The 27,368-nt window shown below is 39.8% G+C and overlaps 2 protein-coding genes across 2 annotated transcripts in view; one reads left to right on the plus strand and one right to left on the minus strand.

Annotated features, from left to right (window-relative positions):
* Positions 1–27,368, minus strand: part of pcxb (pyruvate carboxylase b) — a 343,108-nt gene that overhangs the window by 116,148 nt on the left and 199,592 nt on the right. The window lies entirely within an intron of this gene.
* Positions 1,938–26,236, plus strand: LOC137030277 (leucine-rich repeat and fibronectin type-III domain-containing protein 4). Its single transcript, XM_067400492.1, has 2 exons — positions 1,938–3,667; positions 25,012–26,236. The coding sequence occupies exons 1-2, from the start codon at positions 1,938–1,940 to the stop codon at positions 26,234–26,236; spliced, it is 2,955 nt and encodes a 984-aa protein (XP_067256593.1).

Raw genomic sequence — 27,368 nt, forward strand, 5'->3', positions numbered from 1 at the left:
AGTAAAGTCTGATTGTTCCCTGCTTATATTTATCTGCATTTTTCAGTGTAATGACTTTGCAAAAATTATTATCGTGTCATTTTGAAATTTGCATAATTACTGCACTGTACTGTTAATAATACCGAAGAGGGGAGCACAAGCTCCGCTAATGATGTGCATTCACAGGAAGTACTGCATGGACACAAACGGCTGAGAATGGTTATTTAAAGATCACCATTACAGATGTGAGTCTGCCATGAGCTGTGCTGGGGATGTTACTTTGAAGATGCAGCTTGCCACGCTAATTAAACAACAGTCAAGCTACTTTTCTTAGAAAAATCTACTAAAATCTAATAACAAGAAGTAGCTAACTACATTGAAGCTCTAACAGGGTAATGTCTATAAAAATATAAAACCCTTTGATATATTTACAGTGAAATATATATCTCAAGAATATAATTAAATTTATATAAGTATTCAACAAAATATTCCTCTATAAAATGCAGTGCAGCGGCCCAAATCAGTTAATCTTTATTTTCTGTTAATTTACTTGAACCGATCGAATAAACCAATTTACTACAGTTCCAATGTTATGTAAGAGAGGAGAAGACCATGTAGGACAAACATAAGACCGCTGTATGGCATGTGTCTCACGTGCAACTGCACAGGGTCTTGTGCTTTAGGGGTGCAAGTGAATGATACATATGAGAAACAGGTCTGTTTCAAACAAAACCATCTCATTACAATAAATCAGTGTTTCAAACAACACACACAGAGAAAGAAGGGACAGTTTAGGAGCAGATGTTAGATTATTCACTCAGCTTGCTTGACAGTAAAGTTGCTTGCGAAATGCAATGTTAAGCTATAAATTTTTTAACTGCCACACAGAAGATACATGTATTTAAGTAGGTTACTTCTCAACACTGGCCATGAGGAAGGCTGAAATTTTGATTTATAACTCATCTCAGCTAAGCTTGGGTCCACATTCTCACTCTAGAGATGGGACATTTCATGCTGATTTTGATAGCTGTTTCCCATGCTTGTACCTGCATGATTACATGCACTTAGTGTTAAGTGACACTGTTAAAGAGCATTTGCTGAATGCGCTAATGCAGGACAGAAATGTGATTTACACTCTGAAAGAACTTAATACCTCTTCGGATTGATCTTTGCGTGGAAACCCATATTTTATGATGACAACTCAACGAAAGGGACAAACTGGTGCAGGAATTCAAATTACAGAAATTATGGATTTTTTGGTCTCAAACCTGTCATTAGCATTTTTTTGTGTCATGTGATGATTCTTTCGTTCTTTTTGTCCCTCTCTCTCTCTCCCTCTTTCCTCGTGTTCATCTCCTGTCCAAGTACTGCACAAAGTGACAACATTTGCATTCTGACTTTATTTGTATTGACTGTTATACTATAGTTGACCTCATAATTTGGTTTGTAGCTTCCATGTCATTAGGACTGAAACCATCTTTAGCAGAGTTTGTCCATTGGTGCTGATCAATTCAGTCTTCGTGTCTATATAGCTCTAATTTTTAGGGAAATGACTAGTGTATTTCACTTCTCTTGAAGTTTAGCAAATAGCTCTTCTGCCAAAGAAAATGACTATAAGCTAAGGTGGGAGTGTGAAGTTACAGGCGTCTGCTTCCAAAATGCACTAAAAAAATGTTATATGGCCTTTCTGAGCTTCTCAGAAGTTTGTGGATAGTAGAGTTTCCGCCAATAGTTTGTGTAAGAATGTTGTTATGGCATTGGTTAATGCTGTCATTTTATATGCAGTTATGCACAGGGTGCCCAAGTGTAGAAATTCCTGTGGAGAGCAACTGCATGAGCTCATTCAGAGCTAAAGAAACCACACACATCAGCACTACAAAGTTGACACTTAAAACACAATGACTGATGTCTTTCTCTTTCTTCTTTTTCTAGGTCTGTGGATCACTCCCCTATCTACCATGCAAGACTCCCCACCCCTTCAGCCATTCAGAAAACCGCATCTGTCCCACATTTTATGCCATCCTCACAAGAACACACAGTCCCCCTCATTCCCCTCTCATCCGCCCATCCATCTGAATCAAAATATCCTCAAGCCCTCTGAAGCATTTCGTCAATCCTCTCCTCCACTGTGGCCAAAGTTCACCAGCAGATACTCACCCCCAGACACATCCTCACTGACACTGCCACTGCCATTACTGCACTGGTTGGCACTGTTCACTTGTGCCTGCTTGCTGCCTGCTTTTTTCGGTCAGATTCCAGGAGCCGTAGCCGGTGAGACGTGGGGTGTAGTCTCTGCATGTCCCTTCCACTGCGTCTGCAGGAATCTCTCTGAATCTCTAAGTACACTTTGTGCTGACAAAGGCCTTCTTTTTGTCCCACCAAACATTGACCGTCGAACCGTTGAGCTTCGTCTCGCTGACAACTTCATTCGAGAAGTAGGAGGAACTGATTTTGCCAACATGACAGGACTGGTGGATTTGACACTATCCCGAAATACCATCAGTCTCATCCGGCCACTGGCATTTGCAGATCTGGAAAGTCTTCGGTCATTGCACTTAGACGGCAATCGACTGTCAGAGCTGGGCCCAAGAGACTTAGTAGGAATGCTAAACCTGCAGCATCTCATTCTCAACAACAACCAACTCATCAATATCTCCTCCGAGGCCTTTGATGACTTTTTACTCACTCTAGAGGACTTGGACTTATCCTATAACAATCTGCGCAAGGCTCCCTGGGATGCCATTCAGAGCATGGCCAGTCTGCACACGTTAAACCTAGATCACAATCTCATTGACCAAATCGCTGAGGGGTCTTTCAGTGAGCTCTACAAACTAGCCCGATTGGACATGACCTCAAATCGCCTACAGACTTTACCACCTGATCCGTTGTTCGCTCGCTCCCAAACAGGGGTAATCAGTCCTACACCCTACAATGCTGTGATCAACTTGAATTTCGGAGGTAACCCATTACACTGCAACTGTGAACTGCTTTGGTTGAGGAGGCTAATCCGCAGTGATGATATGGAGACATGTGCTACACCCCTTCATTTAGCGGGACGTTACTTCTGGTCTATTCCTGAGGAGGAATTTGCCTGTGAGCCTCCGCTTATTACCCGACATACACACAAACTCTGGGTTTTGGAGGGTCAAAGGGCAACACTCAAATGTCGTGCTATTGGTGATCCAGAGCCAGTGGTGCACTGGGTCTCACCAGATGACCGCATTATCGGCAATTCCAGTCGCACCACATCTTTCCGAAATGGCACTCTTGAGCTACTTGTGACTGTTGCTCGTGATGATGGTACGTACACTTGCATTGCTATCAATGCTGCAGGTGAGGCCACCTCGCTAGTTGACCTGAAGGTTATCCCTCTCCCTCATCGTGGAAATGGAACGGTATTGTTAACTCGTGACCCAGGATCTTCGGACATCACCAGAGGGAAAACCTCCAGTGGGCAAAGCCCTGGCCTGGACACTAATAGTGACCCCCAGGAGGGACTGGAGGAGGGTCAGGCAGAGGGTGAGGATGTGGCCAGTGAAGGGGGTGAGGAGCAGATGGTGAGAGTACAAGGAGTGACGTCCACCTCAGCACAAGTGAGATGGGATAAGGGTCGTCTAATGGGAGCCAACCTGGTGTGGATGTATCAAATACAGTATAACTGCACTGCCGACGAGACACTAATTTACAGGTGAGTGAGACCACAACCATGGCAACCGTAACACCAAATTTCAGGATTAGGGTCAATTTCAGACTACCTATTCAGTTGATTTCAGTTAAGGAAGTGAAATATATGAAATTTAGACTCTTTAGAATCATTCAGAACTCAATTGAGAAGGCCTTTAAAATTTGTGAATTTGAATTGAAGATGCAGAATTGGAATTGGAATGTAAGGAAGTAGAATTTAAATAAATCAGAAATTGAAATAAATACATCTATAACTTTTTTTTTTACTAGAAAATCTAAGATTGTCAAAATAATCTCTAAATGTCAGCTTGACAAAGCTTTGTTTGCAAGTTTTGTCAGACAAATAAATAAATAGACAGGAAGATAAATAAACAAAAAGATACACAGACAGACAGACAGATAGATACTACATTGCAGCTAGATAGTACATCATTGCTCCAAAATATTTTTTTTTTTCCCCATTGTGAACTGCATATCTAATCAGCTGAATGGTGATATAAGCAAAAGTTTTCACTGTACAAATGAACCCAAATAAAGCAAAATGTATCCATTCAAGAATAAATTTACATGTCTTAGCAGACAATTCATTAACTTGCAAGAAGTTCTTGTTAGGAAAAAATAGCAGAAAATGTGGCTAAGTCAAATGTAAGATTTCAAGATCATAATATAGCTGCGAGCAGCGATGGCGGGCCCAAGCCCGGTGGCACCGCCACCCCGGTGGCTTCAGGGCAACTGTGCACAGCGGGCAATAGGCACTTAAAACGGTTAAACATCAAAGGACTATGTCAAATTCACTCCACATTTACTGCACTACAAGGTGCCGCTATAGAGCCCCTCCTCCCTGCCCATTTTCAAAGGATTACATGTGCCAAGTTTTAACATTATTCTGATGAATTTTGAAGCAAATCAGGTAAAAATAAGAGGGTGATCTCAATGTATGCTGAAAGTGACACATTTTCTGCTTCCAGTTGGTGGCGCTATGACTTTGAATCACAATAGTCAAATCCATGTGATCAGCCTTGTACAACGAAGACTAAGCCAAAGTTTCATCAAAATCAATTAATGTATGCAGAAGTTATAACACTTTGTTTCCCTTTTCTTGCCATAAATTCGTTGCCTCGCCACGGCCAAACCGTTTGAGACATCCAAAATCCGTTTGCAATTAAACAACTTCAATGTGTTAGCAACAAGTTAAAAAAAGCTTGGTGTAAATTGGATAAACCCTGTAGGAGTAGTAGTATAAAATTCATAGCCTGTTTTTTCAAAAAATTAACATTCAAACAAAAATAGCCGACTTCCTGTTGGTCGGAGCTAATGAATGTAAATTAGAAAATTGTCCGGCTTGATGAAATCAATATATGTACCGAGTTTGGTGACTGTAGGAAAAACTAACCCCCCCACTTTTGTCAAAAGGTGGCGCTACTGAGCCCCTCCACCACGCCCATTTCTATGGCTTTGTCCATGTCTACTGGTTGACAATATTGATGTGTGTGTCGAGTTTCATGCAATTTGAAGCATGTTAAGAGCCTCAAAAACACTCAAGAATATTATTACAGTTTGACCTGTTGCCATGGCAACAATATTTCAAATATCAAAAATCCTGTCATAGGTCTACATCTGCTGTGTATTGACATTACACTGATGAAGTTTGAAGCAAATCAGGTAAAAATAAGAGGGTGATCTCAAAACATTTCAAAAAGTGATACACTTCCTGCTGCCAGTTGGTGGCGCTATAACTTTGACTCACAATAGTCACATCCATGTGATCAGACTCCTATAACGAACACACTCGTGAAGTTTCATAAAGATCAATATATGTATTAAGACGTTATAACACATTTCCTGTTTCCTTTTTCTCGCCATAAATTCGTTGCCTCGCCACGGCCAAACCGTTCGAGATATCAAAAATCCCCTGGCAATTTTTAATCATCAGTGTCTTGACTTCATGCTGACCGAGTTTGGTGGCGATCGGATTAATCGTCTAGGAGGAGTATATCAAATTCCAGAGCATGCGTTTTTCAAACAACCCTTAATAGCTGACTTCCTGTTGGCGTGGCGATTAACTTAGAGCGCGAAAGTTGTTCGGCCCGATGAGGTCTATATGTGTACCGAGTTTCATACTAATACGTGCAAGCTTGTTTAATATATGGACCAAATTTTCAGACTTTTTTCAAGGGGGCGCTGTCGAGCCCCCTGCCACGCCCGGGTACCAGCCTCTCCGGCGTCCTAATGGCCGCGGATTCCAATGTGTGTGCCAATTTTCAAGAGTTTTTGAGCATGTTAAGGCCCCCAAAAAGCCCCGGAAGACGGAAAAAAAAAATAAAAAAATAAATATAGCTGCGAGCAGCGATGGCGGGCCCAAGCCCGGTGGCACCGCCACCCCGGTGGCTTCAGGGCAACTGTGCACAGCGGGCAATAGGCACTTAAAACGGTTAAACATCAAAGGACTATGTCAAATTCACTCCACATTTACTGCACTACAAGGTGCCGTTATAGAGCCCCTCCTCCCTGCCCATTTTCAAAGGATTACATGTGCCAAGTTTTAACATTATTCTGATGAATTTTGAAGCAAATCAGGTAAAAATAAGAGGGTGATCTCAATGTATGCTGAAAGTGACACATTTTCTGCTTCCAGTTGGTGGCGCTATGACTTTGAATCACAATAGTCAAATCCATGTGATCAGCCTTGTACAACGAAGACTAAGCCAAAGTTTCATCAAAATCAATTAATGTATGCAGAAGTTATAACACTTTGTTTCCCTTTTCTTGCCATAAATTCGTTGCCTCGCCACGGCCAAACCGTTTGAGATATCCAAAATCCGTTTGCAATTAAACAACTTCAATGTGTTAGCAACAAGTTAAAAAAAGCTTGGTGTAAATTGGATAAACCCTGTAGGAGTAGTAGTATAAAATTCATAGCCTGTTTTTTCAAAAAATTAACATTCAAACCAAAATAGCTGACTTCCTGTTGGTCGGAGCTAATGAATGTCAATTAGAAAATTGTCCGGCTTGATGAGAATAATATGTGTACCGAGTTTGGTGACTGTAGGAAAAACTAACCCCCCACTTTTGTCAAAAGGTGGCGCTACTGAGCCCCTCCACCACGCCCATTTCTATGGCTTTGTCCATGTCTACTGGTTGACAATATTGATGTGTGTGTCGAGTTTCATGCAATTTGAAGCATGTTAAGAGCCTCAAAAACACTCAAGAATATTATTACAGTTTGACCTGTTGCCATGGCAACAATATTTCAAATATCAAAAATCCTGTCATAGGTCTACATCTGCTGTGTATTGACATTACACTGATGAAGTTTGAAGCAAATCAGGTAAAAATAAGAGGGTGATCTCAAAGCATTTTAAAAGTGATACACTTCTTGCTGCCATTTGGTGGCGCTATAACTTTGACTCACAATAGTTACATCCATGTGATCAGACTACTACAACAAACACACTCCTGAAGTTTCATAAACATCAATCAATGTATGCAGAAGTTATAACACATTTCCTGTTTCCCTTTTCTCGCCATAAATTCGTTGCCTCGCCACGGCCAAACCGTTTGAGATATCCAAAATCCGTTTGCAATTAAACAACTTCAATGTGTTAGCAACAAGTTAAAAAAAGCTTGGTGTAAATTGGATAAACCCTGTAGGAGTAGTAGTATAAAATTCATAGCCTGTTTTTTCAAAAAATTAACATTCAAACCAAAATAGCTGACTTCCTGTTGGTCGGAGCTAATGAATGTAAATTAGAAAATTGTCCGGCTTGATGAGAATAATATGTGTACCGAGTTTGGTGACTGTAGGAAAAACTAACCCCCCCACTTTTGTCAAAAGGTGGCGCTACTGAGCCCCTCCACCACGCCCATTTCTATGGCTTTGTCCATGTCTACTGGTTGACAATATTGATGTGTGTGTCGAGTTTCATGCAATTTGAAGCATGTTAAGAGCCTCAAAAACACTCAAGAATATTATTACAGTTTGACCTGTTGCCATGGCAACAATATTTCAAATATCAAAAATCCTGTCATAGGTCTACATCTGCTGTGTATTGACATTACACTGATGAAGTTTGAAGCAAATCAGGTAAAAATAAGAGGGTGATCTCAAAACATTTCAAAAAGTGATACACTTCCTGCTGCCAGTTGGTGGCGCTATAACTTTGACTCACAATAGTCACATCCATGTGATCAGACTCCTATAACGAACACACTCGTGAAGTTTCATAAAGATCAATATATGTATTAAGACGTTATAACACATTTCCTGTTTCCTTTTTCTCGCCATAAATTCGTTGCCTCGCCACGGCCAAACCGTTCGAGATATCAAAAATCCCCTGGCAATTTTTAATCATCAGTGTCTTGACTTCATGCTGACCGAGTTTGGTGGCGATCGGATTAATCGTCTAGGAGGAGTATATCAAATTCCAGAGCATGCGTTTTTCAAACAACCCTTAATAGCTGACTTCCTGTTGGCGTGGCGATTAACTTAGAGCGCGAAAGTTGTTCGGCCCGATGAGGTCTATATGTGTACCGAGTTTCATACTAATACGTGCAAGCATGTTTAATATATGGACCAAATTTTCAGACTTTTTTCAAGGGGGCGCTGTCGAGCCCCCCTGCCACGCCCGGGTACCAGCCTCTCCGGCGTCCTAATGGCCGCGGATTCCAATGTGTGTGCCAATTTTCAAGAGTTTTTGAGCATGTTAAGGCCCCCAAAAAGCCCCGGAAGACGGAAAAAAAAAAAAAAAAAAAAAAAAAAAAAAAATAATAATAATAAATATAGCTGCGAGCAGCGATGGCGGGCCCAAGCCCGGTGGCACCGCCACCCCGGTGGCTTCAGGGCAACTGTGCACAGCGGGTAATAGGCACTTAAAACGGTTAAACATCAAAGGACTATGTCAAATTCACTCCACATTTACTGCACTACAAGGTGCCGTTATAGAGCCCCTCCTCCCTGCCCATTTTCAAAGGATTACATGTGCCAAGTTTTAACATTATTCTGATGAATTTTGAAGCAAATCAGGTAAAAATAAGAGGGTGATCTCAATGTATGCTGAAAGTGACACATTTTCTGCTTCCAGTTGGTGGCGCTATGACTTTGAATCACAATAGTCAAATCCATGTGATCAGCCTTGTACAACGAAGACTAAGCCAAAGTTTCATCAAAATCAATTAATGTATGCAGAAGTTATAACACTTTGTTTCCCTTTTCTTGCCATAAATTCGTTGCCTCGCCACGGCCAAACCGTTTGAGATATCCAAAATCCGTTTGCAATTAAACAACTTCAATGTGTTAGCAACAAGTTAAAAAAAGCTTGGTGTAAATTGGATAAACCCTGTAGGAGTAGTAGTATAAAATTCATAGCCTGTTTTTTCAAAAAATTAACATTCAAACCAAAATAGCTGACTTCCTGTTGGTCGGAGCTAATGAATGTAAATTAGAAAATTGTCCGGCTTGATGAGAATAATATGTGTACCGAGTTTGGTGACTGTAGGAAAAACTAACCCCCACTTTTGTCAAAAGGTGGCGCTACTGAGCCCCTCCACCACGCCCATTTCTATGGCTTTGTCCATGTCTACTGGTTGACAATATTGATGTGTGTGTCGAGTTTCATGCAATTTGAAGCATGTTAAGAGCCTCAAAAACACTCAAGAATATTATTACAGTTTGACCTGTTGCCATGGCAACAATATTTCAAATATCAAAAATCCTGTCATAGGTCTACATCTGCTGTGTATTGACATTACACTGATGAAGTTTGAAGCAAATCAGGTAAAAATAAGAGGGTGATCTCAAAGCATTTTAAAAGTGATACACTTCTTGCTGCCATTTGGTGGCGCTATAACTTTGACTCACAATAGTTACATCCATGTGATCAGACTACTACAACCAACACACTCCTGAAGTTTCATAAACATCAATCAATGTATGCAGAAGTTATAACACATTTCCTGTTTCCCTTTTCTCGCCATAAATTCGTTGCCTCGCCACGGCCAAACCGTTTGAGATATCCAAAATCCGTTTGCAATTAAACAACTTCAATGTGTTCGCAACAAGTTAAAAAAAGCTTGGTGTAAATTGGATAAACCCTGTAGGAGTAGTAGTATAAAATTCATAGCCTGTTTTTTCAAAAAATTAACATTCAAACCAAAATAGCTGACTTCCTGTTGGTCGGAGCTAATGAATGTAAATTAGAAAATTGTCCGGCTTGATGAGAATAATATGTGTACCGAGTTTGGTGACTGTAGGAAAAACTAACCCCCACTTTTGTCAAAAGGTGGCGCTACTGAGCCCCTCCACCACGCCCATTTCTATGGCTTTGTCCATGTCTACTGGTTGACAATATTGATGTGTGTGTCGAGTTTCATGCAATTTGAAGCATGTTAAGAGCCTCAAAAACACTCAAGAATATTATTACAGTTTGACCTGTTGCCATGGCAACAATATTTCAAATATCAAAAATCCTGTCATAGGTCTACATCTGCTGTGTATTGACATTACACTGATGAAGTTTGAAGCAAATCAGGTAAAAATAAGAGGGTGATCTCAAAACATTTCAAAAAGTGATACACTTCCTGCTGCCAGTTGGTGGCGCTATAACTTTGACTCACAATAGTCACATCCATGTGATCAGACTCCTATAACGAACACACTCGTGAAGTTTCATAAAGATCAATATATGTATTAAGACATTATAACACATTTCCTGTTTCCTTTTTCTCGCCATAAATTCGTTGCCTCGCCATGGCCAAACCGTTCGAGATATCAAAAATCCCCTGGCAATTTTTAATCATCAGTGTCTTGACTTCATGCTGACCGAGTTTGGTGGCGATCGGATTAATCGTCTAGGAGGAGTATATCAAATTCCAGAGCATGCGTTTTTCAAACAACCCTTAATAGCTGACTTCCTGTTGGCGTGGCGATTAACTTAGAGCGCGAAAGTTGTTCGGCCCGATGAGGTCTATATGTGTACCGAGTTTCATACTAATACGTGCAAGCATGTTTAATATATGGACCAAATTTTCAGACTTTTTTCAAGGGGGCGCTGTCGAGCCCCCCTGCCACGCCCGGGTACCAGCCTCTCCGGCGTCCTAATGGCCGCGGATTCCAATGTGTGTGCCAATTTTCAAGAGTTTTTGAGCATGTTAAGGCCCCCCAAAAGCCCTGGAAGACGGAAAAAAACAAAATAATATAAAAAAAAAATAATAATAATCCTTAGAAGAACAAGAGGGCCCTGCGCGAATTTTCGCTTGGGCCCTAAATATAGCTGCGAGCAGCGATGGCGGGCCCAAGCCCGGTGGCACCGCCACCCCGGTGGCTTCAGGGCAACTGTGCACAGCGGGCAATAGGCACTTAAAACGGTTAAACATCAAAGGACTATGTCAAATTCACTCCACATTTACTGCACTACAAGGTGCCGCTATAGAGCCCCTCCTCCCTGCCCATTTTCAAAGGATTACATGTGCCAAATTTTAACATTATTCTGATGAATTTTGAAGCAAATCAGGTAAAAATAAGAGGGTGATCTCAATGTATGCTGAAAGTGACACATTTTCTGCTTCCAGTTGGTGGCGCTATGACTTTGAATCACAATAGTCAAATCCATGTGATCAGCCTTGTACAACGAAGACTAAGCCAAAGTTTCATCAAAATCAATTAATGTATGCAGAAGTTATAACACTTTGTTTCCCTTTTCTTGCCATAAATTCGTTGCCTCGCCACGGCCAAACCGTTTGAGATATCCAAAATCCGTTTGCAATTAAACAACTTCAATGTGTTAGCAACAAGTTAAAAAAAGCTTGGTGTAAATTGGATAAACCCTGTAGGAGTAGTAGTATAAAATTCATAGCCTGTTTTTTCAAAAAATTAACATTCAAACCAAAATAGCTGACTTCCTGTTGGTCGGAGCTAATGAATGTAAATTAGAAAATTGTCCGGCTTGATGAGAATAATATATGTACCGAGTTTGGTGACTGTAGGAAAAACTAAACCCCCCACTTTTGTCAAAAGGTGGCGCTACTGAGCCCCTCCACCACGCCCATTTCTATGGCTTTGTCCATGTCTACTGGTTGACAATATTGATGTGTGTGTCGAGTTTCATGCAATTTGAAGCATGTTAAGAGCCTCAAAAACACTCAATAATATTATTACAGTTTGACCTGTTGCCATGGCAACAATATTTCAAATATCAAAAATCCTGTCATAGGTCTACATCTGCTGTGTATTGACATTACACTGATGAAGTTTGAAGCAAATCAGGTAAAAATAAGAGGGTGATCTCAAAGCATTTTAATAGTGATACACTTCTTGCTGCCATTTGGTGGCGCTATAACTTTGACTCACAATAGTTACATCCATGTGATCAGACTACTACAACCAACACACTCCTGAAGTTTCATAAACATCAATCAATGTATGCAGAAGTTATAACACATTTCCTGTTTCCCTTTTCTCGCCATAAATTCGTTGCCTCGCCACGGCCAAACCGTTTGAGATATCCAAAATCCGTTTGCAATTAAACAACTTCAATGTGTTCGCAACAAGTTAAAAAAAGCTTGGTGTAAATTGGATAAACCCTGTAGGAGTAGTAGTATAAAATTCATAGCCTGTTTTTTCAAAAAATTAACATTCAAACCAAAATAGCTGACTTCCTGTTGGTCGGAGCTAATGAATGTAAATTAGAAAATTGTCCGGCTTGATGAGAATAATATGTGTACCGAGTTTGGTGACTGTAGGAAAAACTAACCCCCACTTTTGTCAAAAGGTGGCGCTACTGAGCCCCTCCACCACGCCCATTTCTATGGCTTTGTCCATGTCTACTGGTTGACAATATTGATGTGTGTGTCGAGTTTCATGCAATTTGAAGCATGTTAAGAGCCTCAAAAACACTCAAGAATATTATTACAGTTTGACCTGTTGCCATGGCAACAATATTTCAAATATCAAAAATCCTGTCATAGGTCTACATCTGCTGTGTATTGACATTACACTGATGAAGTTTGAAGCAAATCAGGTAAAAATAAGAGGGTGATCTCAAAACATTTCAAAAAGTGATACACTTCCTGCTGCCAGTTGGTGGCGCTATAACTTTGACTCACAATAGTCACATCCATGTGATCAGACTCCTATAACGAACACACTCGTGAAGTTTCATAAAGATCAATATATGTATTAAGACATTATAACACATTTCCTGTTTCCTTTTTCTCGCCATAAATTCGTTGCCTCGCCATGGCCAAACCGTTCGAGATATCAAAAATCCCCTGGCAATTTTTAATCATCAGTGTCTTGACTTCATGCTGACCGAGTTTGGTGGCGATCGGATTAATCGTCTAGGAGGAGTATATCAAATTCCAGAGCATGCGTTTTTCAAACAACCCTTAATAGCTGACTTCCTGTTGGCGTGGCGATTAACTTAGAGCGCGAAAGTTGTTCGGCCCGATGAGGTCTATATGTGTACCGAGTTTCATACTAATACGTGCAAGCATGTTTAATATATGGACCAAATTTTCAGACTTTTTTCAAGGGGGCGCTGTCGAGCCCCCCTGCCACGCCCGGGTACCAGCCTCTCCGGCGTCCTAATGGCCGCGGATTCCAATGTGTGTGCCAATTTTCAAGAGTTTTTGAGCATGTTAAGGCCCCCCAAAAGCCCTGGAAGACGGAAAAAAAAAAAAAAAATAAATAAAAAAAAAAATAATAATAATCCTTAGAAGAACAAGAGGGCCCTGCGCGAATTTTCGCTTGGGCCCTAAATATAGCTGCGAGCAGCGATGGCGGGCCCAAGCCCGGTGGCACCGCCACCCCGGTGGCTTCAGGGCAACTGTGCACAGCGGGCAATAGGCACTTAAAACGGTTAAACATCAAAGGACTATGTCAAATTCACTCCACATTTACTGCACTACAAGGTGCCGCTATAGAGCCCCTCCTCCCTGCCCATTTTCAAAGGATTACATGTGCCAAATTTTAACATTATTCTGATGAATTTTGAAGCAAATCAGGTAAAAATAAGAGGGTGATCTCAATGTATGCTGAAAGTGACACATTTTCTGCTTCCAGTTGGTGGCGCTATGACTTTGAATCACAATAGTCAAATCCATGTGATCAGCCTTGTACAACGAAGACTAAGCCAAAGTTTCATCAAAATCAATTAATGTATGCAGAAGTTATAACACTTTGTTTCCCTTTTCTTGCCATAAATTCGTTGCCTCGCCACGGCCAAACCGTTTGAGATATCCAAAATCCGTTTGCAATTAAACAACTTCAATGTGTTAGCAACAAGTTAAAAAAAGCTTGGTGTAAATTGGATAAACCCTGTAGGAGTAGTAGTATAAAATTCATAGCCTGTTTTTCAAAAAATTAACATTCAAACCAAAATAGCTGACTTCCTGTTGGTCGGAGCTAATGAATGTAAATTAGAAAATTGTCCGGCTTGATGAGAATAATATATGTACCGAGTTTGGTGACTGTAGGAAAAACTAACCCCCCCACTTTTGTCAAAAGGTGGCGCTACTGAGCCCCTCCACCACGCCCATTTCTATGGCTTTGTCCATGTCTACTGGTTGACAATATTGATGTGTGTGTCGAGTTTCATGCAATTTGAAGCATGTTAAGAGCCTCAAAAACACTCAATAATATTATTACAGTTTGACCTGTTGCCATGGCAACAATATTTCAAATATCAAAAATCCTGTCATAGGTCTACATCTGCTGTGTATTGACATTACACTGATGAAGTTTGAAGCAAATCAGGTAAAAATAAGAGGGTGATCTCAAAGCATTTTAAAAGTGATACACTTCTTGCTGCCATTTGGTGGCGCTATAACTTTGACTCACAATAGTTACATCCATGTGATCAGACTACTACAACCAACACACTCCTGAAGTTTCATAAACATCAATCAATGTATGCAGAAGTTATAACACATTTCCTGTTTCCCTTTTCTCGCCATAAATTCGTTGCCTCGCCACGGCCAAACCGTTTGAGATATCCAAAATCCGTTTGCAATTAAACAACTTCAATGTGTTCGCAACAAGTTAAAAAAAGCTTGGTGTAAATTGGATAAACCCTGTAGGAGTAGTAGTATAAAATTCATAGCCTGTTTTTTCAAAAAATTAACATTCAAACCAAAATAGCTGACTTCCTGTTGGTCGGAGCTAATGAATGTAAATTAGAAAATTGTCCGGCTTGATGAGAATAATATTTGTACCGAGTTTGGTGACTGTAGGAAAAACTAACCCCCACTTTTGTCAAAAGGTGGCGCTACTGAGACCCTCCACCACGCCCATTTCTATGGCTTTGTCCATGTCTACTGGTTGACAATATTGATGTGTGTGTCGAGTTTCATGCAATTTGAAGCATGTTAAGAGCCTCAAAAACACTCAAGAATATTATTACAGTTTGACCTGTTGCCATGGCAACAATATTTCAAATATCAAAAATCCTGTCATAGGTCTACATCTGCTGTGTATTGACATTACACTGATGAAGTTTGAAGCAAATCAGGTAAAAATAAGAGGGTGATCTCAAAACATTTCAAAAAGTGATACACTTCCTGCTGCCAGTTGGTGGCGCTATAACTTTGACTCACAATAGTCACATCCATGTGATCAGACTCCTATAACGAACACACTCGTGAAGTTTCATAAAGATCAATATATGTATTAAGACGTTATAACACATTTCCTGTTTCCTTTTTCTCGCCATAAATTCGTTGCCTCGCCACGGCCAAACCGTTCGAGATATCAAAAATCCCCTGGCAATTTTTAATCATCAGTGTCTTGACTTCATGCTGACCGAGTTTGGTGGCGATCGGATTACAGTTTTTTACAATCGCTAGGACACATTTCTCAATACTTAGGTCACTTTTTCAAAACTCTTCACACAGTTCTCCTAACCAACTTTCATCTTGGCACAGCAGTTCATTTCACATTCAAAATGCACTAAATCTACCAAAACACTTTATTCATGTCTCAAATCAACTCATTCTTCCAGAACACTAGCAAAGGTTTTCACCAAGCAAACACACTTTGTCAGTCATAAAACATCGACCTTAAAAACACTAACATCAGTTAGCATTATACAATGTTTTCTTTTTTTAAATTTCTTTATAAAACAAGAATGACACTCTCTACTGCTTATAATTCACCGCAGTACATGTTACATGGTCCATGTTTACATTACAGAACAAAATTATTCCTAAGTTTCCCCTTTTGAATGGATGGTAATGAAACTGAAAAACAAATGCTTGTGTAGGTGTTCAGTTTCATCTAATTCCTCTGATAGTATTTGATTTTTTATATTCAGAATATATTTCATTACAATATTACTATAGAAATGCAGCATATTTCTGCCTTATTCAGTTTTGTATGATGTTATTGTTTTGAACATAAGTTTAACAGTTTTGAAAACAGTATGTAAGCATGTGCAAATTGGCCTGTACGTACAAAGAGTTTTGGCAGTTGTTGTGTCTGAGTGAGAAAATAATTCATGACATTTGAGAAATATAGTCATTGAATGCATTTTGTGCCAAAGCAATGATAATTGATCCTCAGTTTAGCCCACATAGACTTCTGTTGTGCTCACTGTGTGAAGAGTTTTGCAAAAGTGACCTAAGTATTGAGAAATGTGTCCTAGTGTCTGTAAAAAACTGTAATCGTCTAGGAGGAGTATATCAAATTCCAGAGCATGCGTTTTTCAAACAACCCTTAATAGCTGACTTCCTGTTGGCGTGGCGATTAACTTAGAGCGCGAAAGTTGTTCGGCCCGATGAGGTCTATATGTGTACCGAGTTTCATACTAATACGTGCAAGCATGTTTAATATATGGACCAAATTTTCAGACTTTTTTCAAGGGGGCGCTGTCGAGCCCCCCTGCCACGCCCGGGTACCAGCCTCTCCAGCGTCCTAATGGCCGCGGATTCCAATGTGTGTGCCAATTTTCAAGAGTTTTTGAGCATGTTAAGGCCCCCAAAAAGCCCCGGAAGACGGAAAAAAAAAAAAAAAAAAAAAAAAAAAAATAAATAAATAAATAAATATAGCTGCGAGCAGCGATGGCGGGCCCAAGCCCGGTGGCACCGCCACCCCGGTGGCTTCAGGGCAACTGTGCACAGCGGGCAATAGGCACTTAAAACGGTTAAACATCAAAGGACTATGTCAAATTCACTCCACATTTACTGCACTACAAGGTGCCGTTATAGAGCCCCTCCTCCCTGCCCATTTTCAAAGGATTACATGTGCCAAGTTTTAACATTATTCTGATGAATTTTGAAGCAAATCAGGTAAAAATAAGAGGGTGATCTCAATGTATGCTGAAAGTGACACATTTTCTGCTTCCAGTTGGTGGCGCTATGACTTTGAATCACAATAGTCAAATCCATGTGATCAGCCTTGTACAACGAAGACTAAGCCAAAGTTTCATCAAAATCAATTAATGTATGCAGAAGTTATAACACTTTGTTTCCCTTTTCTTGCCTTAAATTCGTTGCCTCGCCACGGCCAAACCGTTTGAGATATCCAAAATCCGTTTGCAATTAAACAACTTCAATGTGTTAGCAACAAGTTAAAAAAAGCTTAGTGTAAATTGGATAAACCCTGTAGGAGTAGTAGTATAAAATTCATAGCCTGTTTTTTCAAAAAATTAACATTCAAACCAAAATAGCTGACTTCCTGTTGGTCGGAGCTAATGAATGTAAATTAGAAAATTGTCCGGCTTGATGAGAATAATATGTGTACCGAGTTTGGTGACTGTAGGAAAATCTAACCCCCACTTTTGTCAAAAGGTGGCGCTACTGAGCCCCTCCACCACGCCCATTTCTATGGCTTTGTCCATGTCTACTGGTTGACAATATTGATGTGTGTGTCGAGTTTCATGCAATTTGAAGCATGTTAAGAGCCTCAAAAATACTCAAGAATATTATTACAGTTTGACCTGTTGCCATGGCAACAATATTTCAAATATCAAAAATCCTGTCATAGGTCTACATCTGCTGTGTATTGACATTACACTGATGAAGTTTGAAGCAAATCAGGTAAAAATAAGAGGGTGATCTCAAAGCATTTTAAAAGTGATACACTTCTTGCTGCCATTTGGTGGCGCTATAACTTTGACTCACAATAGTTACATCCATGTGATCAGACTACTACAACCAACACACTCCTGAAGTTTCATAAACATCAATCAATGTATGCAGAAGTTATAACACATTTCCTGTTTCCCTTTTCTCGCCATAAATTCGTTGCCTCGCCACGGCCAAACCGTTTGAGATATCCAAAATCCGTTTGCAATTAAACAACTTCAATGTGTTCGCAACAAGTTAAAAAAGCTTGGTGTAAATTGGATAAACCCTGTAGGAGTAGTAGTATAAAATTCATAGCCTGTTTTTTCAAAAAATTAACATTCAAACCAAAATAGCTGACTTCCTGTTGGTCGGAGCTAATGAATGTAAATTAGAAAATTGTCCGGCTTGATGAGAATAATATGTGTACCGAGTTTGGTGACTGTAGGAAAAACTAACCCCCACTTTTGTCAAAAGGTGGCGCTACTGAGCCCCTCCACCACGCCCATTTCTATGGCTTTGTCCATGTCTACTGGTTGACAATATTGATGTGTGTGTCGAGTTTCATGCAATTTGAAGCATGTTAAGAGCCTCAAAAACACTCAAGAATATTATTACAGTTTGACCCGTTGCCATGGCAACAATATTTCAAATATCAAAAATCCTGTCATAGGTCTACATCTGCTGTGTATTGACATTACACTGATGAAGTTTGAAGCAAATCAGGTAAAAATAAGAGGGTGATCTCAAAACATTTCAAAAAGTGATACACTTCCTGCTGCCAGTTGGTGGCGCTATAACTTTGACTCACAATAGTCACATCCATGTGATCAGACTCCTATAACGAACACACTCGTGAAGTTTCATAAAGATCAATATATGTATTAAGACGTTATAACACATTTCCTGTTTCCTTTTTCTCGCCATAAATTCGTTGCCTCGCCACGGCCAAACCGTTCGAGATATCAAAAATCCCCTGGCAATTTTTAATCATCAGTGTCTTGACTTCATGCTGACCGAGTTTGGTGGCGATCAGATTAATCGTCTAGGAGGAGTATATCAAATTCCAGAGCATGCGTTTTTCAAACAACCCTTAATAGCTGACTTCCTGTTGGCGTGGCGATTAACTTAGAGCGCGAAAGTTGTTCGGCCCGATGAGGTCTATATGTGTACCGAGTTTCATACTAATACGTGCAAGCATGTTTAATATATGGACCAAATTTTCAGACTTTTTTCAAGGGGGCGCTGTCGAGCCCCCCTGCCACGCCCGGGTACCAGCCTCTCCGGCGTCCTAATGGCCGCGGATTCCAATGTGTGTGCCAATTTTCAAGAGTTTTTGAGCATGTTAAGGCCCCCAAAAAGCCCCGGAAGACGGAAAAAAAAAAAAAAAAAAAAAATAATAATAATCCTTAGAAGAACAAGAGGGCCCTGCGCGAATTTTCGCTTGGGCCCTAATAATCCTTAGAAGAACAAGAGGGCCCTGCGCGAATTTTCGCTTGGGCCCTAATAATCCTTAGAAGAACAAGAGGGCCCTGCGCGAATTTTCGCTTGGGCCCTAATAATCCTTAGAAGAACAAGAGGGCCCTGCGCGAATTTTCGCTTGGGCCCTAATGAAGACTTCTACAACAGCTGCAAAAACTGTGCTCTCTAATGATTTATCTGGTCAGTGAGGTTGAGTCACCACAAATGAGTCATGTCTCTGAGTTTATTGAGCCAATTTTTATATATATATTTCAGAGTAGCATATGCTGACTAAATCTGGGACTTAAAGGGGTCATGAACTGCGTTGTTTTATAATGTTTCCTGGGGCACACTTATAATGTTAGTATGCTTTTTACACCCAAAATTGTCATAATTTAGAAATAGAAGGAATTTTTCCTACCTGGATTTTAGCCCTCTTATTTGAACGCTGTTTTAAGGGGCGTGTCTGCTGTGAGACTTCAGTGTAAACGCCCACTGCTGTCATTGGCTAACATCTTTCTATCTGAAATTGCCAAGTATTACTCTCTTTTTTAGTGCATTTTTACTATATCAGCCTTCAAAGTCAACCAATCGTGAAAAGTGCTGCATTACATTTAGATCTATGGCATTATATTTAGATTGTGGCATGAAAGATCACAGAGATGAACACTGTAGCTGATCAAAGACATGATGAGCGCATGAAAGCAGTGATCTCATCATTGCAACTCAATTTCTTTACACTAACAAATGCTTTCATCGTCTCTAACATTGCAAACGCATTGTAACTAAGAAATTTGTTGAATAAAACGGGAGTTTTAGCGCGGGTCCAGTCACTGATAAACTTGTGCTGTTTGATTGACAGCTTCAACGATTGCAAAGGGAGCTTTCTTTGATCGCTTTCTTTATATATTATAATCACTGTTTAAATAACAGATTATTTTCACCCTACTAAAAGAAACAACGCAAGTTGACCGTTAGTCACTGGTTTAATTTACTCTGACACATAAACAAAGAACATCTGACTGTACATGAATCATCAGATCAGGCATTAGAATTAATGCAGCTACTTATGTTGTTGCATTACTGTCGAGTCCATATCATAAAAGTCTGTTTGCAAAGCCTGCACCGAAATGCGATTGATTTACCAAAGAATCCACAGGAAATGTACCGAATAAAAATAAAGCTCAACTGAGACATTTACATTGTTGAAAACAAATGACCATATTCCTAGCATAAGAAACCTTTGAAAGGTAATGTTATTTTTTGTCCTGTTTTATCGCTATTCTCTCCTCGTTATCTCACTAACACGCCAGTGGGCGGGATTAATGTTGCAATGATGAAGTAGTTACTGATTTCTTCCACAGAGGCAGCGTTTCATCTATTTATAGATAGGCAACATTACAGGATCAGTCGTTCAATGGATCTGGTGTCAATAAAAGCTGAAAACAAGTAAGTTTTCAGTTCTGAAACTTGCAGGATATTCTTATTGTACGATGACCTCTTATATATCAAAAGCTCAAGGAAAAGTTTATTTCTCAATTCATGACCCCTTTAAAGAACACTTCTCTGAAATTCAAGTGATGGATTGGAATTTCAGCAGGGCTCAAACAACAGGCTTTTAAATATGATCTACTGTCACATTACAGGCTAATTGTTCAGAAATCCATTTATGTGCCTTCAGAGCCAGCTTATATAACCCATTTAATATGACATTTAGTGGCATTGCAATAATGAATATGCAATGCTCTGATTCTTGTCAGCTTGAATCGTGATAATAATGAGCTCCATGTTGAACCTGAGGCAAAGGCAGTCCTACTGCTTTCTCATGTTATCAGTGTCTGCGGCTCTAGTAGCAGCTTCAGCCTAGTTGCTGTCAGACATTTTCGGAGCATGTTCAATACATCGTGCACATCTCTGAGACATTATCTATGGCAAGTGACATACACCCTCTTGCCGTCTGTCCTTCATTAAGGGGCCAAGAGGGAGTGAATGTGTGGTGTGGGAGAATTACAAGCTACTGACACTACAGACATTGAATCTGACAGGGGGGCTGGTAGAGAGAGAGAGACAGAGAGAGCGAATGAGAAATAAAGAAGAGGGGTGGTACAGAGATAGAGATAGAGAGTTTGACAGAGGGCTCAAGGGATAGAATAATGAAGTCTTTAAATGAGCTTAAACTGCAGTGCCAATAAGTATGTCACAACCTATCTTGCTGACGGCCACCACAACAACAGGAAGAGGAGCAGAGAGTGAAAAATCGAGAATGAGAGAGATTACTGGTAAGGGGAAAGCTTTTATCTTGGCTTTGGTTTAGTGTCTGGATGTGTAGCTTTGTCAAGAACAAGAAACAGCAGAAAATGTGCCTCAGTGGATACACAGAGAATATACGAAAAGAAAGAGGTAGATACTGTAGAGGGAAGCAATAGAAAGAAAGACTGACATTAACTGGGTAAGGATGGGAGGAATGAGTGTGACAAGAAAAAGGCAGGGTTGAGTTTAGAGAATAAAAGCAGTCTGTTTATGACCAATAAGTTAGTGGAGACAAAAGATGAAAGTCTTTTCTGTCTCCTCTTTCGTTCAGGCTCCAGCCCTCCCCCTCTCCCTCGCTCTTTTTCTCTCTATTATTAGAGTGTTCTAATAATTGCCTGTTTCTGTGTCACCAGTTTCACAAAACATTTCCCTGTCAGTTTTTATTGCGGAATGGATGTGTATGAGTGTGTGTTGATGAATGACAAGACAAAATCTGAATTTGTGCCGTTCCATCTCACAAAATCAGACACTCAAATTAAAGGCACTAGAAGAAAAGGTCAAATTCACTCTTCTGAAACTTTACAAGTGCTGACAATCCAAAAGAAAATTTCATTGCTCAATGGTTGCTTTATTATAGCTCAGGAGACCTAATGGAGTTCCCAGACTTGTTTCATTTCATGTACCAACTGAGGAGAAATAAATTGTTGACATATGGTACAGTAAGATTATAGAGCTATAAAATTAAAGGAATACAAAACTGGTCATCCTCATGTTGTTCCAATCCCTTCATCCATGGTAAACAAAAGGTTAAGCTTTGAATTTATGCTGGCCACTCTTTTCCATTTAATGAAAGCTAATTCCAAAAAAGCTGTTGTTCAGTGAAAACTTTGGCATCCATCCTAGCACTCCTTGCATTTATGAGATTTCATGTCTGATACATCAAAAAAGTCTTTTTAGTCAGATCTTTTTAGTGAATCAGTTAATCAACTTCACTAATTCAGTCTGACTGATTTATTCATAAGTTCACACTGAGTCAAAGATTGGGTCGCAACAGGTACCAGAATATAAGTGAATAACATGAATTTTTGAATGATGACATACTCAACCATTCAAAAGCTTGGGGTCAGTAATATTTTTTTATGTTTTTGAAAAATGCTCATCGAGGCTGCTTTTATTGTTTGTTTTTTGCAGGAATCTTTGATGAATAAGAACAGCATTTATTTGAAATAGAAATATTTTTTATCATTTTAAATGTCTTTACCTTCACTTTTGATCAATTTAATGTGTCCTTGCTGAATAAAAGTATTAATGCCCGTTCCTCACAAAACTTCAGAAGACGTCAATTATGTTCTGTAGGTCTATTTTATGATAGTTTTACATTTTGTTTGTCATTTTTGGACCTTGACAGTCCCAGTCCCCATTCACTTTCATAATATGGAACCAAGTAAGAGTGCAAAGTAAGAATGCAAAAATTCACCTTCTGTGTTATTAAGAAGAAAGAAGGTCAAACAGGTTACAACATGAAGAAATTCTGAATTTTATTTGAACAATCCTTTTAACGTGGATAGCATAGCTCAGATAATTTGGTCTTGGGGGAATTCAATGAGAAATGTTCATACTGAAATCTCTGCCTTTTGATGTCTTTTCAAATTCAGCATTCAGTTTGAGGCAAGTATTAGGCTTTACAACATTTATGTTTCTAAAAAAGAACCAAGGAAAAAACAAAAACAAAAAGAAAAAAATATAAACATGACACAAGCCTATGCTGATCTTCCATGTCAATATGTGGATGTAGCTCTCAATGCAGTTAGCAATGATTTATCACCCAGACAGACACGTGTCATTTTCCTGCCAGGAATACTTGTCTTTCTATGTCATTTTTCCTTTGGACACCTAATTACTCATCATAGCACTTTTTTCTTGTTTTTGCATTTGTGGATCCGGTTTCACAAACAGTGAAAAAATTAACTGACATGGATGTCAAATTAATGCAACAAATGCTATCATTATCGCTTTATCTGTCATTCACACTTAGTGCACCTACTCATGTGGATAAAAAAGGAGTCCACCTACAGTCACACTATATCTAGTTCACCTACATGTTTTCCGTGTTAATGCCTGTTTTAGCTTTATGCCCCGATCGAAATATGCTTACCTCCCAGTGCATGGCCAGTAACTTCTAAAATATGTCAGTTCCAGTGTACTGCCTTGGATACAGCTACTGAGACGTTGTTTCATGTTTATTTTAATAGTATATCGCTTCCTGTGCCTGCAAACAACACAACAAGGGCACACAGAGCTACACTGAGTCTGGAAATACAAAGCTATAAGAGGGCAGACAGAATGACCTTGAGCTGTAACTCATAATTTACAGCACAGCCGGGCTTAATAGATTCCGACCCCAATGACAGAGCAGATCAGGCAGACATCAGACATTGTGTGTGTGTGTGTGTGTGTGTGTGTGCACGCTCAAGAGAGAGAGAAAGAGAGTGAATGAGTCTTTTTTTAACCTTATTGATTAAATAATTTATGCCTGCACAATTATATTGGAAAACAAATGTTAGATTCCTCAGCCTTAAAATATGAACAAACCTGAAGCTATAGTGAGTATTTTTCAACATTAAATACTTCTATCATATATCCAAGCTTAATGTGCAGAGAGAGAGAGAGAGAGAGAGAGAGAGAGAGAGAGACTACTATAAATAAGTCAGTTTGAGGCAGGACTACCTGCTTTACCAAACAAAACCTGTTTGTAAATAATTTTATAAAATGATTTTAAAAAATAATTTGTAAAGTTATATTATAATTCAGCTGCCAGTGAAAGCAGCTTTAACACTGAAGACATATGAGGACATTCCATAGGCTTAATGGTTTTTATCTAAAAAAAAAGCAAATCAAATAATCGAATAATAAATCCAATATTAAAAACAAGCTCATACAGAATGTGAATTTAAGTCACTGTATGTGTATTTCATTTTTAATGTACTTTTGAATAAATTAATAGAATAATATAAAAATAGACACACTATAAAAAAAAAAAATCTTCTTTGAAAACCCTCTGGGCTATAATTAAACAATTAAACAACTACGGCAATAAGTGTTCACTGCCATATCGTGTTTGTCTGCAGGTAATAATCCATGTGCACCATTTAAGGTGTCTTTTCATATTTAGCAGAGACTTAATTAAAGCCATCAGAACCAGTGGACGGCAGGCATTAGCTGATGCATTTCTTCAGAGAAAGATAAAGCAAAAATGTCTGCGTGTCGGAGGATAAGGGGGTTTTAATAATGTGACTGAAGCAGTATTGCAATGTGTCAAGGTCTTGATCCGAGCCTGTAATTATATGTCAATATTAGAGGTATTGTTTGGGAAGGCCTTAATTTGGTTAGTGTTGTGCCAGAACAGCCCAGTACATTTCCATTACATTAGCTAGTGTATGCTTTTGTGCTACGAACAAGGAATAAAGGAATACGTGTCTAAGTAAAATACTGTTTCATTGTGATGGAATGGGGAGAAGGTAATTGCTTGAGGTTGCTAACCACCCACTCTCTTTTTCTCTCCCTCCCTCCCTCCTCTTTCAGGATTCTGCCCCCCACAAGTGACAGCTTCCTACTGAAAAACTTGGTCTCTGGCTCAGACTACAATTTGTGCGTGCTAGCCATTTTTGATGACACAGTCACTTCCATGGCCGCCACAACGATCATTGGTTGCACCCAGTTTAGCACCAAGGACAATTACCCAGACTGCCGTTCACTTCAAGCCCACTTCCTTGGCGGGACTCTTACCATTCTGGTTGGTGGAGTTGTTGTGGTAACGCTGTTGGTGTTTACTGTTGCACTGATGGTACGCCACCGTGTTTGCAGTAACCATGACAATCATCATGAATTAGGTGAAGAGGTGGGATGCACAGGAACAGACTCCCCACCTCTTCCTGCTAAGGGAGCTGATGTCTTTTCTCAGAGTAATGGAAATGGGAATGTGATGATGGTGGTGCTGCCCAACGGACTCGTTCAAAAACGAAAAGTGGCAGAGGGGGGGTTGGGGTCACCGCCCAAACCAACTTCCAGAGTAAAACCAAAAACCCTCCCAAAGCCTAAAGTGAATCTGGAGCAGTTTAGGGCAGGACTAGAGATCGAGATGGGATCCATCAGACCACTTCCACCATACACACTGGAGAAAGAGCAAATGTCTTTGTATTATACCCCCAGTAATCATTCCCCTTCCACACTGCCACGTTCGTCACGCCCATTAGGAGCAAAACCACTCAAACTCCGACCTACCAACATAGACACAAGTAAACGGGCCAGTTTAAGCTTGGCTCCACCCCCAAAGTACAGGTGTGACAGGCGGTTCAGCACGGGAGGGGGCATTGTAGTCCGTCGAGGAGGACCAGAGAGCCAATGGAATTCCTCACTGGCCTATCAGAGCCCTGCATTGTCCCATGAGAGTCCTCCTCATGGTGCCCTGCGCTATAAGAGGAGCTCTTCATTCGACATGGGTGAAATCGCCACGTCAGCCTGCTATAGTTACGCCAAGAGATTTAGCGTAATCTGGACCAAACGGAGCCAGTCGTTACATGGCATGCTTGTCCAGTGCACCTCAGCAACAAGCACCTCAACAACCAGCAGTGGCAGCGAAGATTTCCACGCGCAGCATACACGCGGATACATCCGTGCCTACAACACCACCAACTCCAATTCCAACCCTCCGAAAGCGGAGGTTACAACAAATTCAAAGAACCAGTGGCTGAAGGATAAAGAAAAGGACAAAGAAAAGGGAGAAGAACTTGAGGAGAGTGTAGTGTAGGGAAAGAGAAGACAGATGAGACAGTTCTGTTAGGACCTTGAGATGGAAAGGATGATGAAATGATTCAAAGATCAAACCAGTTTGAAGGAGAGCTGAAAATGTGGTACAGTTATTGTATGAGTGACTGAACCCTAGGGGGAAAAACAGCCTAAGATGGTCTGGTGGTCTTAGCTGCTCTTCCAATTGGGTAATGGTGGTCTAGTTTGCTGGTTTTAAAGGGGTTTTGGGTACTTGACAGCCGGTCAGCCTGCGAGACCAGCCAGCTAAACCAGCTGAAGACTAGCTTGGCCACACTGAGAGTAAACCAGCTTAGACAAGTCATAAGATGGTTTTAGACAGTTTTCTTTCTTTCAAAAGAGATGAAGATCTCACACAATATTGATGAATCATTTAAGAAGAAGAAGAAGAAAAAAGACAAGGCAGAAAGAGTGTAGACAGCAGATATAAAAGTCAATACTCCTAAAAAATACAACATGACTGCTTTGTGAGTGAATCTTGGAGAACCACAAACTATATATATATATATATATATATATATATATATATATATATATATATATATATATATATATATATATATATATATATATAGTTTTTTGTTTTTTTTTGTAATGCAAAAAGTCAATATGAACAATATACAAGACTAAAGACAAGCAGCCACGTGCACACAGGGAGAAGGCCAGCAAGCAGATGCGCCGACTCATGGCTAATCGATTGGAAGAGATCAATTGATATTTGCAACAATGGCATTACAGCAAATGTGGAATGTAGAGGATGCAAACTGCAAGGAAATTGAACGTGTACAAGTGGAACAATGGTGGCATGATTTGAAACACTTTTAGAAAATAAATGGGCATTGACTGACAATTGATATTTTGTATGTGAGGCTATATGTATGTGTATATGTGTGTGTAAGTGAGTGAATGGATTAATGCACAAAAAAGTAATCAAAAGTAATTTTATCACACCACTGGATCTACTGTAACATGTGATCACCACCATCCAGTACAAAAATGTATTATGTGAAGCCAAGAGACTATTATGTTGCCATAAGGATGCTGGACTATTATAGAAGGAAAAATTATATATATATATATATATATATATATATATATATATATATATATATATA

Source organism: Chanodichthys erythropterus, chromosome 11, assembly GCF_024489055.1.
Source record: "Chanodichthys erythropterus isolate Z2021 chromosome 11, ASM2448905v1, whole genome shotgun sequence".
Lineage (NCBI taxonomy): Eukaryota > Metazoa > Chordata > Actinopteri > Cypriniformes > Xenocyprididae > Chanodichthys > Chanodichthys erythropterus.

Bases quoted from the DNA above. Each gene is read 5' to 3' on its own strand.
- LOC137030277 (XM_067400492.1), top strand. From the start codon at position 1,938: ATGCAAGACTCCCCACCCCTTCAGCCATTCAGAAAACCGCATCTGTCC. The intron at 3,668-25,011 runs GTGAGTGAGACC...CTCCTCTTTCAG, and splicing joins GACGAGACACTAATTTACAG to GATTCTGCCCCCCACAAGTG.